Source organism: Oncorhynchus mykiss, chromosome 16, assembly GCF_013265735.2.
Source record: "Oncorhynchus mykiss isolate Arlee chromosome 16, USDA_OmykA_1.1, whole genome shotgun sequence".
Classification (NCBI taxonomy): domain Eukaryota; kingdom Metazoa; phylum Chordata; class Actinopteri; order Salmoniformes; family Salmonidae; genus Oncorhynchus; species Oncorhynchus mykiss.
This window is the reverse complement of record NC_048580.1, coordinates 26,301,861-26,319,559: the sequence shown is the minus strand read 5'-3', so window position 1 is coordinate 26,319,559 and position 17,699 is coordinate 26,301,861. Positions and strand designations below refer to the sequence as shown.

Below are 17,699 nucleotides of genomic sequence, written 5' to 3'. Positions count from 1 at the left end.
TCACAAAACCGGAGGGCAACACCTGTCCGTTGAAGTCCACAAAGCAAATATTGCATTCAACAATTTATATGACCTGCAACATGGTCAAGCAAGTTAATGTTTTCGACTGTTTACTACATGAACTCATTTAGAAACACTGAGTTACCTCAAATCAGGACAAAGACGACAAGAGCTCTGCCTTTGTGATTCCAGCACCATTTTAACTTAAAAATGTAAAAATCAAGTCAAGGCTATATATTCTTAGTTTAATAAACTGAAAAAATTAAGGTATCAATAACTATTTAGTTCAATCAATGTTGCTATGTATTTTGTGGCTGTCCATGGTATGCTTGTGTAAGTAAAAAATATATATATAATTTTTAAAAAGTAGACTAGTTGAACACCAATGCTATCCTCATGTTGGCAAAACGCACTGACTTTGTCATACAGTACACTTTTAGTTTTTGTTGTCATAGGTTACCTAACTAAAGTGTTTGCTAGCCTAAATTCCTGGCATTGGCAACAATGAACCAGTGAAGTTAACATGAGCCTACTTAGCTACATCTAGGCTACTTATTGAATTTCAATCATCTCAGGCCAGTGGCACAACATATTAATTTATTGTTAAATCAGAATTGCTGTCATTATCATTGGCCTGTACAGAGAATTAAGTCAACCACATGTCCAAAACCCCATCTCCATCCATGGTTTAGAAAGTTTGTCTGAAAATGTGTTTTTCTTAGGAAGTGATTTGTTTGGTCTGAAGCCAAATCCAAACTGGCCTCCCTTGGTGTTTTCCTGCACCAGATCAGCTCAACGCTGATTGGCTAATTATTACTTTTTTTTAATCAATGGAAGCCAAATGCTTGCTGGCATCAGTCAAATGCTACAGCGGCAACATCTTATACTCTTTTTGTCCAGACAGCATCAGATACATGGGCTACACATACTGAGACAGAGGCGGTGTCTCCCTTTCTCAGATGATTTCTCCGGTGAGATTCAGCGTGCAAATTTAATTGTAGTATACCTTTTTAAGGAATGCCAAGTAAGCCCTGTTTATACCTGGTGCTAACATGTGTCTTGATTTTGCCCACATTTTTAGATTTGTATAGACAAGCTTTTCCTGACCATCAACCGGGGGAATCAGATCAGGTCTCTGCCAATAAACCTCAGAATTGGGCTGCCTGTGTATACACAGCCACCCTGAGAACCCAATTCTGATTTATTTTCATATCCACATTTATTTTTCTAACTTTTGTGACCCATATCAGATTTAAGCTTTCACACTGATGTAGCCTCCAAAGTAACACACAGATGCAATGCTCATTTCCTGTCACCGTTCCTTGAAATTTGGCGGTATTTATGCTAATGGTAGGTCATGTAAAAATAAAAATAAACACGTGAGAGCAAGAAAAATGAGTGTCCAGACTGAGGTCCCATATCCAATATCAGAATGGTATCAGGATTAAGATCCACATATGGATATGGTAATAAATCTGAACTCAAAAGACCAGATTCCATGTGGTGTTTAGCCATTAGGTAAAAACTCAGATTGGCAAAACATCTAATTTGGGAGACATTTTAATACCATGTGTAGACGTGGAAAACCTTGAACAGAAACCCTATTAAAACCATGCACACTTTGTCCTGCCTGATCTTATCTACGTTCTGATTCTGACCATATTTTGTCAGCTGCTAACATATGGAATTGTTGTAAGATGGACATACCAAGGATCATTTAGCTATTTGATTTGGAATTGTAAGACCCCTTAAAGGTTTCTCCCTTCACGGCCAGTGTGGGAGGAACTGGTGCAGCCGGCAAATTAAATACCACAGCAGAGGACTGCTGTGACTGCAGATCTGACAATAATCCTACAACTTAACAGAGAATGAGTGTAAGGCCTAGATTCAATCAGATCAAGCGTTAACCGCCGACATCCGCATAGCTGATGTTTTGCCTGTGACTGTTGGATCTGTCAAATCATCGGTAAGCAGCCGCTTTTGATCCTTGTCACGAAGCCACAACCATCCTACTCGTGCTAAAAGTTCACAACGAGGAAGTGTGGGCTACACAGAAGTAATGACTCTAATTCAAAATCATTAAATGAAATTAGGATTTCTATCAGCCTAATCAAAGTGTAGATTACATCTCACATTCCCTTGTTTAAACTTGCAAACAGGGCTGCGTTAGATTTCTGTTAATGCAACTTTAAGTATAATGCCAGGAGCCGCTTTTGGATTTGACAGCTCTAACACAGTTCCACTTCAGACGCCGCCAAAACAACCGCTCTGCTGATGTCGGCTAAAGCGGATGTGATTAAATAGAGAGAGCGTGTGCATGTGTGTTTAATTGTCTGTATCACCTTTTGCGGCCAGTGTAGCATTGGCAGACGACTGCAGCTGTGAAGGCTGTGGTTGAGCAAATAGGGGTGTCAGATCTAACATAGAAAGGCACAATTTTCTTACGTTAACATTATTATACAACAAAACTGAGTGAGTGTGTGTGACAATTACCTGGACCACATCACACTGCTTCAGGTGTACAAGCCTCTGGAAGTTCTAGCGTGCCACTTCAACAACCACTCCCTCAATGTGAGCAAGACAAAGGAGCTGATCGTGGACTACAGAGGGTAATGCGAACGGCCCAGGACATCAATGGGGCCAAGCTTCCTGCCATCAAGGACCTCTATACTAGGCGTTCAGAGGAAGGTCCAAAAAATTGTCAGACTCCAGTCACCCAAGTCATAGACTGGTCTCTCTGCTACCGCACGGCAAGCGGTACTGGAACTCCAAGTCTAGGTCCAAAAGGCTCCTTAACATCTTCTACCCCCCCCCCACCCCCCCCCCGAGCCATAAGAATTCTGAACAATTAATCAAATGGCCACCCAGACTATTTGCATTGACACCCTAGTAACTCCCTAGTAAGAAACCTAGAGAGGAGCCAGGCTCTGAGGGGTGGCCAGTCTACTGGCTGTGCTGGTGGAGATTATAAAATAGTACAGCCATTTACACCAGATGGTTCTTCCAGACATTTCAGCATTCATAGATGACCAGCAGGGTCAAATAATAATCACAGTTGTCTCTTCATAGTTGAGCATTTCGAAGTTGAGACAGCAGGTCTGGTAGAGAGAGACAGGATCAAACAGCAGGTCTGGGACAAGGTTGCACTTCCGGTGAGTCCTGAGCAGGCCAGGGTTCCATAGCTGCAGACAGAAACAAGATCAGCAGCACGACGAGGTGGACTGGGGACAGGGATAGCCAAGAGTCATCAGGCCAAGTAGTCCTGATGCATGGTTGTGGGCTCAGGTCCTGCATCCTTTATTTAATTTGTGTAGACTAAGCCCTAGAGGTTTTGTAATTTAGCGTACTTGTCAATCCAGATCTGAATAATTGATATCCTTTTTCACACAGTTGTGCTCGCTTCAGTGTTGCTTGCCTTGAAGCGAGCATAAAAAGGCATTTAGCCTGTCTGGTAGGCCCGCGTCACTGGGCAGCTCGCAGCTGGGTTTCGCTTTGTAGTCTGTAATAGTTTGCCCTACTACATCAGACGAGCGTCAGAGCCGGTGTAGTAGGATTCATTCTTAGTCCTGTATTGACGCTTTGCCTGTGGGACGACATCATTGATGCACTTATTGATAAAGCCTGAGACTGAGGTGGTATACTCCTAAATGCCATTGGATGAATCCCGGAACATTCCAGTCTGTGCTAGCAAAACAGTCCTGTAGCGTAGCATCCGCGTCATCTGACCACTTGAGCGAATAAATGGCGAGGGAGATCTTTGTTCGCGTCTCCGTGGGTAGAGTAAAGATGGTCTAGAGGTTTGTTTTCTGGTTACACATGTGACATGCTGGTAGAAATGAGGTAAAACAGATTTAAATTTGCATGCATTAAAGTCCCCGGACACTAGGAGTGCCGCTTCTGGATGAACATTTACTTGTTTGCTTATGGCCTTATACAGCTCATTGAGCTCGGTCTTAGTGCCAGCATCGGTTTGTCGTAGTTAATACAGCTACGAAAAATATAGATCTCTCTTGGTAGGTAGTGTGGTCTACAGCTTTTCATGAGGTACTCTACCTCAGGCAAGCAATACCTCTAGACTTCCTTAATATTTGACATTGCGCACCAGCTGTTATTGCCAAATAGACACACACCAACACTCCTCATCTTACCATTTCTGTGACTCTTGCTGGGTGAAGAAATATGCACCTCTTCCAGTTTACAGTGTTCCCTATGTAAAATCAGACTGACTAGCGCCACAAAACCAACCAGTGGCAAGAATTATATTACACCCGGTTTTGTTAAGAAACCCCAGACAATGCATGGGAAATGGTTTAGGGGCCTACCTCCCTGCCAGCCTTGCCTTTGTTTTACGCTCACCTGTAAACTCCACTCACTGACTTGTCACTCTAAGCTCTGCCCACTGAGCTTTCATCAAACCAATACATTTGATCTGCCAGTGCCCTGGGTGCGGAGTTGCCCTCGGAACATAACTGAACCAGTTAAACCCCTCTGGGCAGAATTCCAGGGCTCTTTCTCAATTATTATTTTCTCAATTTCTTGTCCTCTCCTGGCACCATTGAAATGGTGGAAATCTGGTCACATTGGGGACACAGTGGACGCATAAAAGACACATTTTAATACCACGAGAAGACGCAGTAAACTGTGATCAGATCCTCTTTATCAAATCAGGAAAAAAACACATGATGGTGCCAGGTGTAACCAGGGCTAGAAGGACAATGAAGAGGGTGGCCAAATCAACAGGGTCATCTTGTATCTTTAAGGAATAGATTTTATTGAATTACTTCATCACAAAGCACACAGTCCTCAGTATTATTTTGCGTTCAATGAGTAATCATTGATCATTCATAATGAAATCACATCTCCATCTTGCCCACATCTGTTATGTATAATTGGAAACCAATATTTGTACTGCATTCTGTTTGATGTTCAGTACTTACTAGACTAATCTACTGTACACATTCTAGATTATAATAGAATGCATGGCTATGATAAATAGTATACATTTTCAAGACCATTACTCTCACATGCAAGTATTATATGCTTTTTCATGGTTGTTGCCACATTGCCAATTAGGATTATTATGCTCTACTACAGATCAAGATGGCATAGCCCTACTCACAATACAGGTGAACGCTCAATAGGAGTGTGTGGATGCATTAAGTTATTGAGCTTTATTTTGGCAGATTTCTGTGGAGTCTCTGAGGCTACAATCTGTTACCCTTCCATTTGGGACTTACAGTGTCTTAGCCGCCTGATCAACAACATTTGATTACCATGCTTTAGTTCAGCCAGTATCCACAATTCCCCATTGCACATAGCCTCTATTATAAATGAAGTAAACAGGACAAGCTCATGCAATGAGGATGAAGGAATAATACACATGTTTAAACTGTCCACAATTCAACAATGCAAAATAGGCTTGATCTTGAGGTGACGGCAGCCAATACTTCTGATGCAACGTGTAAAGGCAACGACAAGTCTCTTATTAAGAGTCTGTCGAGAGCCAGGCAACCCAAACTGCTCCAAATGATTCCACCGTATTCACTTGAGTCACCACCGATAGACGTTGTCCTCGTGGAAAGGTCCCATTCCCAAGTCCCCTCGTTTCGTTCTCCACTCATCTCAATGTCAGTTTGCCACCACCAACACCATCACTCTGGCAGTGGTTAGTCTCTTGTGACTGTTAGCGTAAAGCGCATCTGAGATTTGGTTCTGGCTTGTGAGATTACGGGAGTGGTTGAACACAATGTCAGTAAAACACTTCAAAGTTCAAATCCATTCCCATTATCTCAATGTCACCCGCTAGTTTCTAATGGCCTGGGTTTTTAATTGTATTATATGCAATGGCCCCTCTGTAGCGCCAGGGAGTGTATGCTAGGTGGTTCGGGCCCAGCCAATAGGCACCCAGTGAACCTCTGTCTCAACCCTCTGCAAGATGTCCCGGAGTTCAACGCATGCACTGGCCAAGTCCTCCTTCACTAGTACCCGGTCCACCAGGTGGCCGTAGCGCTCGCCCATCAGCACGGCCGACTGCCTCATTTCCTGAAGGTCCTCCTCCTAACCATGGGGTCAGAGAGAGATTCAGGACGATCAGATGTTTTTAAAAGCATTGTTTTTTTACTGTTGCTACACACCTATGTATTATCAATAGGATGCGACTGCTATCCATACGAGGTTGCGTGTGTCCATAGGGTGAGTTTGACTTAAAGGTGTGGGTGGTCTATAGGATAGGTGGGTTTTCCATAGCATTGGTGTATTGATAGGGTGAATGTGTTTGTTTTTAAATTGATATTATGTCTTCAGTCTGTAGTGTGTCTGGGGAAAAGGTTATGCCTATGTGTGTGGCTATGTGTTTGGTTTGTCCTGGTTATGCAACCTGATCAGGAAAAAACTCCTGTCCCTAGTGTGTGTGTGTGTGTGTGTGTGTAACTCACAGTGATGCCTACACTGAGTGACGAAGAGGAGCCGTGACGTTTGCAGTGGCTCTCATGGATACGAGGCTTCACAAATATAACATAAGGCTTAAACTCAGCCGTCCATAGGATCTTCAGTGCCTGATGGAGAGCAGAACACATTACTCGTCATGATCGTCATCCTGGACGGCACAATACACATGGTTCGGGTTAACCTCAAATGGTTTACACAGGAATAGCCTGAGACACATGCACGTTGTGCCATTTGTTGCATAACGTATAAACACTGCAAGTAGTAGTTTTGTTTTTTGTTCAGTCGATTGTGTACACGTGACTGTACTTACAATATTTTATGTGAATCTGTTGGTTGAGGTCAGTAGAAGAGGGTGGAGTAAGGAAAAGGGGAGGACCGTTCCATTCCAGCCGGTACAATGAGCCCATCGTCCCCAATTTTTCCCCTCCACTGGCTGAGATACATACATACCTCTGGTTGTACATCCACCAAGCAAATCTTATTTCGATCCAGCACACTGCGGATGGCCTCCAGACTGGTGCCATAGAAATGATCCTTGTACTCCCCATACTCTATAAAACTGAACAGACAAAACGTAGCCTAACACAACGCAGTAGAAACAACATGTCTTCATTATTGATAGATACTAAAGGGCTCTATTCAATCTGTACCGCTGAAGCGTTGCAGATTCCGCAATAGAAATGTTAAGGTCATTTCCGATTAAGGCAGCATATGCAGTCTCAGCTATTGCGGGAACATTGCCTTTAAATTTCAATCAGGATTTAACGCTGAACTTCTGCACATTGAATTGAGCCCACAACCTTCCTTTATATATATATTTTTTTAAATGAGATAATCTATATAATGTTAGAAGCATGAACTAACATGTTGCTCTGAATGTCAGCCTCAAAGGCCTGTTTAGTGATGAAGTTGTACTCCACTCCCTCCCTCTCGTGACTCTTCTTGGCTCTAGTGGTGTCTAGGGTGGAAAGGAAATTCACAGATACAATACCAAGAATAACATGGACACAATGCAACTTACTCTGTGTGTGAAATAAAGTCACTTGCGTGTGTGTGTGTGTGAGTGAAATGTAGTCGTGTGTGTGTGTGTGTGTGTGTGTGTGAAATGTAGTCGTGTGTGTGTGTGTGTGTGTGTGTGTGTGTGTGTGTGTGTGTGTGTGTGTGTGTGTGTGTGTGTCAGAGAGAGAGACTGTGACTCACGCGGCACAGCCACACCAAAGTGGCAGGGATTCTCAGCGATCACCTTCTGTTTGAGCTCATTAATTCTGGCCCCAAGGGAACCTGTGGCCAGACAGACAATGATAGAACACCTTGTTTACCAACCGTCTGAACACTTGTCGTAAAGTCTACATTACATACAGTGCCTTGCGAAAGTATTCGGCCCCCTTGAACTTTGCGACCTTTTGCCACATTTCAGGCTTCAAACATAAAGACATAAAACTGTATTTTTTTGTGAAGAATCAACAACAAGTGGGACACAATCATGAAGTGGAACGACATTTATTGGATATTTCAAACTTTTTTAACAAATCAAAAACTGAAAAATTGGGCGTGCAAAATTATTCAGCCCCCTTAAGTTAATACTTTGTAGCGCCACCTTTTGCTGCGATTACAGCTGTAAGTCGCTTGGGGTATGTCTCTATCAGTTTTGCACATCGAGAGACTGAAATGGTTTCCCATTCCTCCTTGCAAAACAGCTCGAGCTCAGTGAGGTTGGATGGAGAGTATTTGTGAACAGCAGTTTTCAGTTCTTTCCACAGATTCTCGATTGGATTCAGGTCTGGACTTTGACTTGGCCATTCTAACACCTGGATATGTTTATTTTTGAACCATTCCATTGTAGATTTTGCTTTATGTTTTGGATCATTGTTTTGTTGGAAGACAAATCTCCGTCCCAGTCTCAGGTCTTTTGCAGACTCCATCAGGTTTTCTTCCAGAATGGTCCTGTATTTGGCTCCATCCATCTTCCCATCAATTTGAACCATCTTCCCTGTCCCTGCTGAAGAAAAGCAGGCCCAAACCATGATGCTGCCACCACCATGTTTGACAGTGGGGATGGTGTGTTCAACTGTGTTGCTTTTACGCCAAACATAACGTTTTGCATTGTTGCCAAAAAGTTCAATTTTGGTTTCATCTGACCAGAGCACCTTCTTCCACATGTTTGGTGTGTCTCCCAGGTGGCTTGTGGCAAACTTTAAACAACACTTTTTATGGATATCTTTAAGAAATGGCTTTCTTCTTGCCACTCTTCCATAAAGGCCAGATTTGTGCAATACACAACTGATTGTTGTCCTATGGACAGAGTCTCCCACCTCAGCTGTAGATCTCTGCAGTTCATCCAGAGTGATCATGGGCCTCTTGGCTGCATCTCTGATCAGTCTTCTCCTTGTATGAGCTGAAAGTTTAGAGGGACGGCCAGGTCTTGGTAGATTTGCAGTGGTCTGATACTCCTTACATTTCAATATTATCGCTTGCACAGTGCTCCTTGGGATGTTTAAAGCTTGGGAAATATTTTTGTATCCAAATCCGGCTTTAAACTTCTTCAGAATAGTATCTCGGACCTGCCTGGTGTGTTCCTTGTTCTTCATGATGCTCTCTGCGCTTTTGACGGACCTCTGAGACTATCACAGTGCAGGTGCGTTTATACGGAGACTTGATTACACACAGGTGGATTGTATTTATCATCATTAGTCATTTAGGTCAACATTGGATCATTCAGAGATCCTCACTGAACTTCTGGAGAGAGTTTGCTGCACTGAAAGTAAAGGGGCTGAATAATTTTGCACGCCCAATTTTTCAGTTTTTGATTTGTTAAAAAAGTTTGAAATATCCAATAAATGTCGTTCCACTTCATGATTGTGTCCCACTTGTTGTTGATTCTTCACAAAAAATACAGTTTTATATCTTTATGTTTGAAGCCTGAAATGTGGCAAAAGGTCGCAAAGTTCAAGGGGGCCGAATACTTTCGCAAGGCACTGTAGACAGACATGTTTACAGTGCAGATCAGTAGAGGCTAGTCCAGGTAGGAAGGACCTCCCTTGTAAATGAGACTCTCATGAAACAGGACTACCTTTCTAAATGTCTCTATAAGGGAGTGTGATAATGTCAGTAGCGGTCGGTGCCGTTGAAGATGAGGGAGGGCGATTATTGTTTTATGAGCATGGCCTTATTTCTATTACAGCATATTGGATAACTGTCATTCATATTCCATTCACCCAGTTCAAAGTAACATCGCTAGGTTTAGGCTACTACATGATACTCTAATTTTCCCTATACCCATCATGAGGTTGATAAAAACTAGCCTATGAATGAACGTTTACAACGTAGGTGCACAGGTCGAGAGAAAAATGTGAGTAATCAAGGTGACAGAGACACATTCAATACCGCTTTGCACACTCTTGGATGTATCTAGCTGATCTAGGATGTAAAAATGTGTCCAACTGTTGCAAACGAGAGTTTCTATTGGACAAATTCAGGTATGTTTATCCCCGTTTGATTCTGTTTAAAGAAAGTTTTTCAACAGAATCCGCTGAAGGAATAGACCCCTGATCACACACAAACACTGTTCACTTTCATAGCAGCCACGTACAAACAGCATAATCACATAATTCCTTCTCGCATCTACGTGCTCTCCTCCTTTCACCTTTTCCCTTCGCTTGTGGACTTCAGTGCACAACAAATCAGCTGTCTGTGACCAGGAGAAAACACTGTTCCAAGCCAAACCTTCATATCATAACCGCTACACACAGCCTACATCATTGTCACCATATTCACTAACGCCATATTCACCAACGCCATAGTCAACATAGCTACGAGAACTATCGCGTTAGTAAACCCGCTACCATCATGCAGTACAATGCTTACCTTGAGTTGGAAAAGTTCCAGTGTTGGATAGCTATAACCAGCTAGCTAACATAGCATCTCTTTTTCTTCGAGCCGGGTGTTTGAGTAAGCTAAACTAGCTAGCTGCATTCGCAAGCTAAGTGAAAGTGAAAAAGATACGACATTGCTCTCTCTTTTGCTCTCTCGCTTCTCCTTCATTTTTGAAGAGTTCAAAACTGTTCAACTATTGTCTTTCTCTCTCTTTGAGTCAACTACTCACCACATTTTATGAACTGCAGCAGCTACCTAGCTGTAGCTTATGCTTTCAGTACTGATTCTGTGATTGTGTGGACAACATATCAGTTCATGCTGCAAGAGCTCTGATGGGTTGGAAGATGTCCTCTGGCAGTTGTCATAATTACTGTGTAAGTCTATGGAAGGGGGTGAGAACCATGAGCCTCCTAGGTTTTGTATTGAAGTCAATGTACCCAGAGGAGGACGGAAACTAGCAGTCCTACGGCTACACCATGGTGCTACACTACAGAGTGCTGCTTAAGCTACTGTAGACCATTGCAAAACTGTGTTTTTTAATACATTTTTTGGTGACATTTGAAAATGTTTAGTATTATCTAAAAAGGATAACTTTTGCAATGTAACTTTTTTTATTTATTTTTTATTTATGAAATTCACTTAGGAGGATGGTCCTCCCCTTCCTACTCTGAGGAGCCTCCACTGGGTAATGTACATTTTTGATTGTTGTAGGTATTAATAAAGCTTTCAATGACAAGCACACACAATTCAACCGATCAGCTAAGTTTCCTCAATAAAACAATGGCAGTATTTATTCAGTACCAGTCAAAAGTTTGGACCCACCTACTCTTCCAGGGTTTTTCTTTGTTTTTACTTTTTTCTACATTGTAGAATAATAGTGAAGACATCAAAACTATGAAATAACACATGGAATCATGTAGTAACCAAAAAAGTGTTAAACAAATCAAAATATATTTTATTTTTGAGATTCTTCAAAGTAGCCACTATTTGCCTTGATGACAGCTTTGCATACTCTTGGCATTCTCTTAAACAGCTTCATGAGGTTGTCACCTGGAATGCATTTCAATTAACAAGTGTGCTTTGTTAAAAGTTAATTTGTGGAATTTCTTTCCTTAATGTGTTTGAGCCAAGCAGTTGTGTTGTGACAAGGTAGGGGGTATACAGAAGATAGCCCTATTTGGTTAAAAAAACATGTTTATATTATGGCAAGAACAGCTCAAATAAGCAAGAAGAACGACAGTCCATCATTACTTTAAGACATGAAGGTCAGTCAATCTTCAAGTGCAGTCGCAAATACCATCAAGTGCTATGATGAAATTGGTTATCATGAGAACCGCCACAGGAAAGGAAGCTCAGAGTTACTTTTGCTGCAAAGGATAAGTTCATTAGAGTTAACTTCACCTTAGATTGCAGGCCAAATAAATGCTTCACAGAGTTCAAGTAACAGACACATATCAACATCAACTGTTCAGAGGAGACTGCGTGAATCAGGCCTTCATGGTCGAATTGCTGCAAAGACACCAATAAGAAGACAAGACTTGCTTGGGCCAAGAAACACGAGCAATGGACATTAGACCGGTGTAAATCGGTCCTTTGGTCTGATGAGTCCAAATTTACGATTTTTGGTTCCAACCGCTGTGTCTATGTGAGACGCAGAGTAGGAAAACAGATGATCTCCGCATGTGTGGTTCCCACCGTGAAGCATGGAGGAGGAGGTGTGATGCTGCTTTGCTGGTGACACTGTCATGATTGATTTAGAATTCAAGTGTTAACCAGCTTGCCACACTTAACCAGCATGGCTACCACAACATTCTGCAGTGATACGCCATCCCATCTGTTTTGCACTTAGTGGGACTCTAATTTGTTTTTCAACAGGACAGTGACCCAAAACACACCTTCCGGATGTGTAAGGGCTACTTGACCAAGAAGGAGAGTGATGGAGTGCTGCATCAGATGACCTGGCCTCCCCAATCACCTGACCTCAACCCAATTGAGACGGTTTGGGATGAGTTGGAGCGCAGAGTGAAGGAAAAGCAGCCAACAAGTGCTCAGCATATGTGGGAACTCCTTCAAGACAGTTGGAAAAGCATTCCTTATGAAGCTGAGAGAATGCCAAGAGTGTGCAAAGCTGTCATCAAGGCAAAGCGTGGCTACTTTGAAGAATATAAAATATATTTTGTTTTGTTTAACACTTTTTTTGGTTACTACATGATTCCATTTGTTCTACTTCATAGTTTTGATGTCTTCACTATTATTCTACAAAGTAGAAAACAGTAAAAATAAAGAAAACCCCTTGAATGAGTAGTGTCCAAACTTTTGACTGGTACTGTATATATAGAGAGTAGATTTTTAACACAACTAGCTAACATTATGGATTGGTAAGTTCAGAAATGCTAAATCTTATACCTGTAGTTCAATATATCCCAAGACCATAGTCCACTTGACACTAATAAACTAAAAGAGCCCTTATGTCCTTTACCTATCAGCACCACTAGGCGAGGCCTCTCGCTGGGGCGGGGCTGGTAGCGTGTCACTTCCTCATAGATTAGGAAGTCCAGCAGGGCCGAGTCTGGAGTGCGAGGCTCTCCCGGAGACCCCTGTCGATCTTTTCTACTCAGACAGAAACTTCTGCGTAGACCAGCTGAGGTAACAGTCACACGAAAAGACAGACAAATATGAGGGACAGACAGATACAAAACGCAAGAAAGAGCACTTAACACTTTTTAGTCTGGGTGCCTAAAATGAACACTTCAACCTTTTTGCTGGGTGCCTGACTGTTTTTTAAATTAAATAACACAACATTGATGATTCATAACTTGCAAAAGCAGAGACAAACTAACACTCAGGCTAAATTCACAGTATAATTTAGAGAGAAGCTTTTTTCAGAAAAGGCTTCTAATCACAAAACATTAGTTGTCTGATCAAAGGGCTCCAGATAAAATGATCAATTCCACTCTCCCCCCAAAAAATATATGGAAGGAAAAAGCAACATAACACAACACTACGACGTGAATAAAAGTCTGTAATGGTACCTGAGTACAAATCCCAGGAAAAAGCATGGCCACAGGAAGCAGGGGTCGCTTTACTCTTATTGGGAAAAACTACAACTAGCATTAGACCACCACTCAACCAGCCCCCATGTCTGATATGGTGCAGCAAAAGAGCAGATCAGCTTGGTCGAGTTAGCTATGAGTCCAACGCAAGGCCTCTTTAAAGACAAGCACCAATGGACAAAAACACAAGAAGCACCTATAGCTTAAAGTATAAAATAACGGAAGCACTCTCTGTACACAATATAGTTTAAAGAAAGCTGCTCCTCTGCACAGTGAGGCGCAAACGCCAAGCACCACAAAAGTTCACAGCAATGGCGCTCAACAAAAGGCCACAGAGCATACTGAAAGTAGACAAGAAGCACACAATGCTAATAGCACTAACACATTGCTAACAGTTTGTTGAATTGGATGTGGATTCTTTTCCCCATAGGAGCACAACTTTAATTCAACCAACCACAATTGAAACGGAATTGACCCAACTCTGTTCAAGAAACCAAAAAGGAGGTGGCAAAAGTGTTCAGCAGCATTAAGCCATAGTAAGACCCTTCTAACATAGTATGAAAGGTGGATCCTGTATTAGCAATTAGCAAAGCAGTAGAGATACTAGCTAGAAAGGTGGATGTGGGTTTGAGGACCGGGGAGTGCAGCAGAGTTGTCATATAGGCCACGTTCGAGGCCACCCACATTGCAGGTAACCACTTCAATATGATAATGTAATCTGATGCACGACTGCAATGAATATGATGTATTCAATCATCGGTTAATGTGTGCAGTGCGACTGCTTTGCAGGCGGTCTGAAACATGGCCATAGTCACAAGGAAGGGAAAGGTCAAGGTAAAGGAGATGGTGGTGTGATGGAGATCTTGTAAACCTTCACTTAAACTCTCAAAAGGGGACTAGAGCTACATAGTAAAGACCTCATAAGGGTAAATAATGTTGTCATAATGCATTCATTTGAACAAAATTTGTTTCAACAGCCCACATCGACCTTTCAGTGAATGGATTAGCTTAGCCGCGAGGCTAGGTAAAGCTTGGCTTTAGCGTCGGGGCTAAAAATTAAGCGTGTTGGTGAGTGGAGCTTAGTCCGTGATGCCCTCACCTATGTCTTGTCCACTCTGAGAGCCCTCACTGTCACAGTCTGCTGTAGGGAGGCAAGCAGGGAGAGAAGACAGGGTGAGAGGGGGAGGGTAAGGAGGGAAGGGGTGTGTGTACTGTGGAGGTTTCTGAAGAGTCCAGGAGGGGGGGGGGGGGGGGGGGGGGGGGGTGTTAGGGTGGTAAAGCAAAGCAGGCAGGTGTGTTACAGGTATTGGGTCAAGGAAGGTAGGCAAAGAAAATAACATTCGACAAGTGTCTGTATGTGTCTGTGTGTGTGTGTGTGCTCTCTCCACCTACCTCTTTCAGCCGGATCATCTGAGGTGAGCAGTAAGGGGGGGGGATAAAGATACTCAGACAGATAAAGATATGAGAGGACAGTTATATTACCCTTTGTTTGCCCACCTACAGATTTGTTGTCATATTTGCTTCCGAACTGGATAAAAGGATTTTAACCCTTGGAGGATCATTTTAAAATCCCTCCTCTCTTTTGATATCCTTAATCTTTTTTTCTCTTTCTCTACAAAAAGCATACGAATTTCTAGAATGCATAAAATATAAAATATAAGTGATCCTTGGGAATCAGTGTATTGAGAGAGCTTACATGTGGGTGTTTTCGGTGACACAGGCGCCTGGTAAGTGCCCATCTTTATTCTGTATTTAAGACGCCTGGGAGAGGTGTAGATGGGATAAAAATCCCTCAAAGTTAAAGTAGACTCGGCAATTTGACATAATCATACACAGCGAGGTGACTTCCAGTTTATAGAAAATCAACAATAACAAAATTCTAATCTGCCAAGACTAACACGACGGGCTCTTCCCAATATCATTGGCAATTATATCCCAAAAATGCAGAATACAAATATATTCCTCAAATTAAAGGTAAATTCAGCAATAGGACATCATATACAGCAGGGCCCCTTAAGTAAGTTGCCCATTATTTTGTACTCTTTAAAGTTTAAACCATTCTAAAAAAAAATCAGTCTTGCCTACCTCTCCTGAAACTGTGTAGAGGGGATTAGGGCGGCCCTCAGGTTGCTGTCGCCCACTCTCTTGGCCTGCCACCAGGTGGCATCGTCCTGGCTCACCACCTGCAGGATATCCCCCCGCTTGAAAGGAAGTCCCGCCTCCTGGCAGGGCGTGGCCTTGTCCTCAAAGGGGGTGTAGTCAAACAGGGCCCTCAGGTAGACCTAGTACAGGAAGAACAGGGTTCAAATCATGACAGGGGTCATTCTAAAGAGAAGAAGAGGTGCATCTCTCACCACAATTAAAATATGTCTTATTTGAACTTAAATTTAAGGAGGAGATGGGTTTTTTAACCCCTTTTTCGTTTGCCTTTTAAACTCTCATCATATTGTTTTGTATTTTCTTGTGTGCCAATAAATAAATAGCATGAGCTGGCACACACCCAGAGAAAATGATTTTGTGTAGAGGTGCTGACTATATAAACTCCCAGTCATTTATTTATTGGGTAAAGCACCAACGTTTCGGCATCACTGTGCCTTCAAGTTGGTGTTTTACCCAATAAATTACTGGGAGTTTATATATCTTTATTTATTTTTTATAGCTGCCAATAAATAAATAAAAGTGTAGCCTTCTGGCCATCAATAGCCTTCATAATGTTTTGACTGTCAATGGACTACGAACATCCCTCAGAATGTTCGTATTACATAGAAGTATGCCTTGTAATTCCGTGGCTGGATACTCTCATAACAAATCCGGGTTGTGTTCAGCAGGGAGAAAACGTTTTCACACTACCTGAACTGGGGGCAATAAGAATGTACAGTTTTGGTGATCCCTCCTCACCTTGCTCTCCTTCAGCCTATCTTCCTCCGCAACGGCAGGGATGATCTTCAAAGTGATGGAGCCTTGTGACTGGGACTGGTTAAATAAAAAGTCCGAAGGATAAAGCATGAGGCTAAAATTACCTTGATAACCAATTACTGCAGTCGTCAATGAAAACAATGATAGCCTGTATAGTAGCTAGATTAGCGAGCATTCGAGCAAAGCTTTACACCTACCAGAATCTGACTGATCTCATCTGGTCTTTTGTGAATGATCAGGTTCCCGTTGACCTCTCGAAGTTCGTCTCCCACGTGCACCAGACCTTGAGGCAAGCAGACAAACAGACAGACAGACAGACATGAAACAACACAAGCCGTACCAGTCAGTCAAACACCAACATGTGCATTTACTTTCTAAAATATATGAGCTAAACAAAACACAGACACAGTCGATAACGTTTCCATGGCAATGGCAGTGACCAGCTTTGACTGCAACCCCTCTCAGTAATAATCTGCAAAATGCAATCTTGTGGCACACGCCTAATCTGAAGGATTTTATGTCTAGTCCATATTGAGTAGTGGTGACCTGTTTGATTTCTGTGAGGCTGTGACATATAATCCCTTCTCCTATCAGCATTTCAATATTTGTTCAACTTCAAATTTGGGTATAAATCTGAAGATCTTCCTTCTCTGTCTTCGGAATGTCGTGGTTGAGAGAGATGGACTTGCTGCGTTGAGTCATCCAGTTTGACTTAAACCAAGAAGTTAGACTTTCGAGGTGAGGACTTTTTGACCATGAATAACCTTCATTATGTTGTAATAGGTTGGGATGCTGTAGGGTTGAGTTGAGTAAAGTGGAACTGTAGTTCCAGCCAGATCTCATAGAATAGACCGAACATAGGCAATTTAAATCCGGCACTCTCAAATTAGTATGATATGATGCGTTTGGTATTGTTAGGTTCTAAATGAACCGTGTAAAAACTCACGGACGATTGTTAAAGCTCAAACTAAGTTTATACACCCAAAGGGTCAGACAGCTGACCAGACAAAGACATGTTCCCACCAGTATATAAACCCTAATTTGGGTGAAATCTCCTCCTTCCCTCTATAAACATTACATATTTATTTCTAGGCAGGAAGTTAAGTGATGTGGGTAATAAGCTCCCTTAATCTGACCTGACCTCGGCCCCCCAGTAACCGCAACCATTTGATTGCCTTTCCTTTACTCAGAACATTCCAAGCCCATGGCTCATATCCGACCTTAATTGACTCCACCGTACACATTCCTCCTACAGATAATCGTTTTCTTTTGGCGTCGAAACCAGACTGTGGCCCTTCTCATTTCCATAGGATACCTGATGATTAACAGTATTTCAAGTTTAGAAGTCAGAACCCATCGGTATGGTTACATAGGACAGAAGGTTGCTTAAGGCTGGTTGGTCAGGATGGG

General features: G+C 42.3%; 1 protein-coding gene across 5 annotated transcripts in view; it reads right to left on the bottom strand.

The window, feature by feature from the left end:
* Window positions 1–4,750: 4,750 nt before the first annotated feature.
* The window catches only part of mpp3b (membrane protein, palmitoylated 3b (MAGUK p55 subfamily member 3)), a 31,739-nt gene continuing 18,790 nt past the window's right edge, over window positions 4,751–17,699 (bottom strand). For 3 of the 5 annotated variants that reach the window (XM_036946620.1, XM_036946616.1, XM_036946617.1), the window contains 12 exons: window positions 16,487–16,572; window positions 16,272–16,346; window positions 15,459–15,655; window positions 15,070–15,134; window positions 14,766–14,783; window positions 14,473–14,514; window positions 12,800–12,961; window positions 7,648–7,728; window positions 7,312–7,405; window positions 6,898–7,006; window positions 6,435–6,554; window positions 4,751–6,057 (listed from right to left, as the gene is read on the bottom strand). In XM_036946620.1, coding sequence (XP_036802515.1) covers window positions 5,875–6,057; window positions 6,435–6,554; window positions 6,898–7,006; window positions 7,312–7,405; window positions 7,648–7,728; window positions 12,800–12,961; window positions 14,473–14,514; window positions 14,766–14,783; window positions 15,070–15,134; window positions 15,459–15,655; window positions 16,272–16,346; window positions 16,487–16,572 — 1,232 coding nt within the window. In that variant the 3' untranslated portion in view covers window positions 4,751–5,874. The remainder of the gene's footprint in view (window positions 6,058–6,434; window positions 6,555–6,897; window positions 7,007–7,311; window positions 7,406–7,647; window positions 7,729–12,799; window positions 12,962–14,472; window positions 14,515–14,765; window positions 14,784–15,069; window positions 15,135–15,458; window positions 15,656–16,271; window positions 16,347–16,486; window positions 16,573–17,699) is intronic. The other 2 variants (XM_036946618.1, XM_036946619.1) reach the window with 2 other exon arrangements.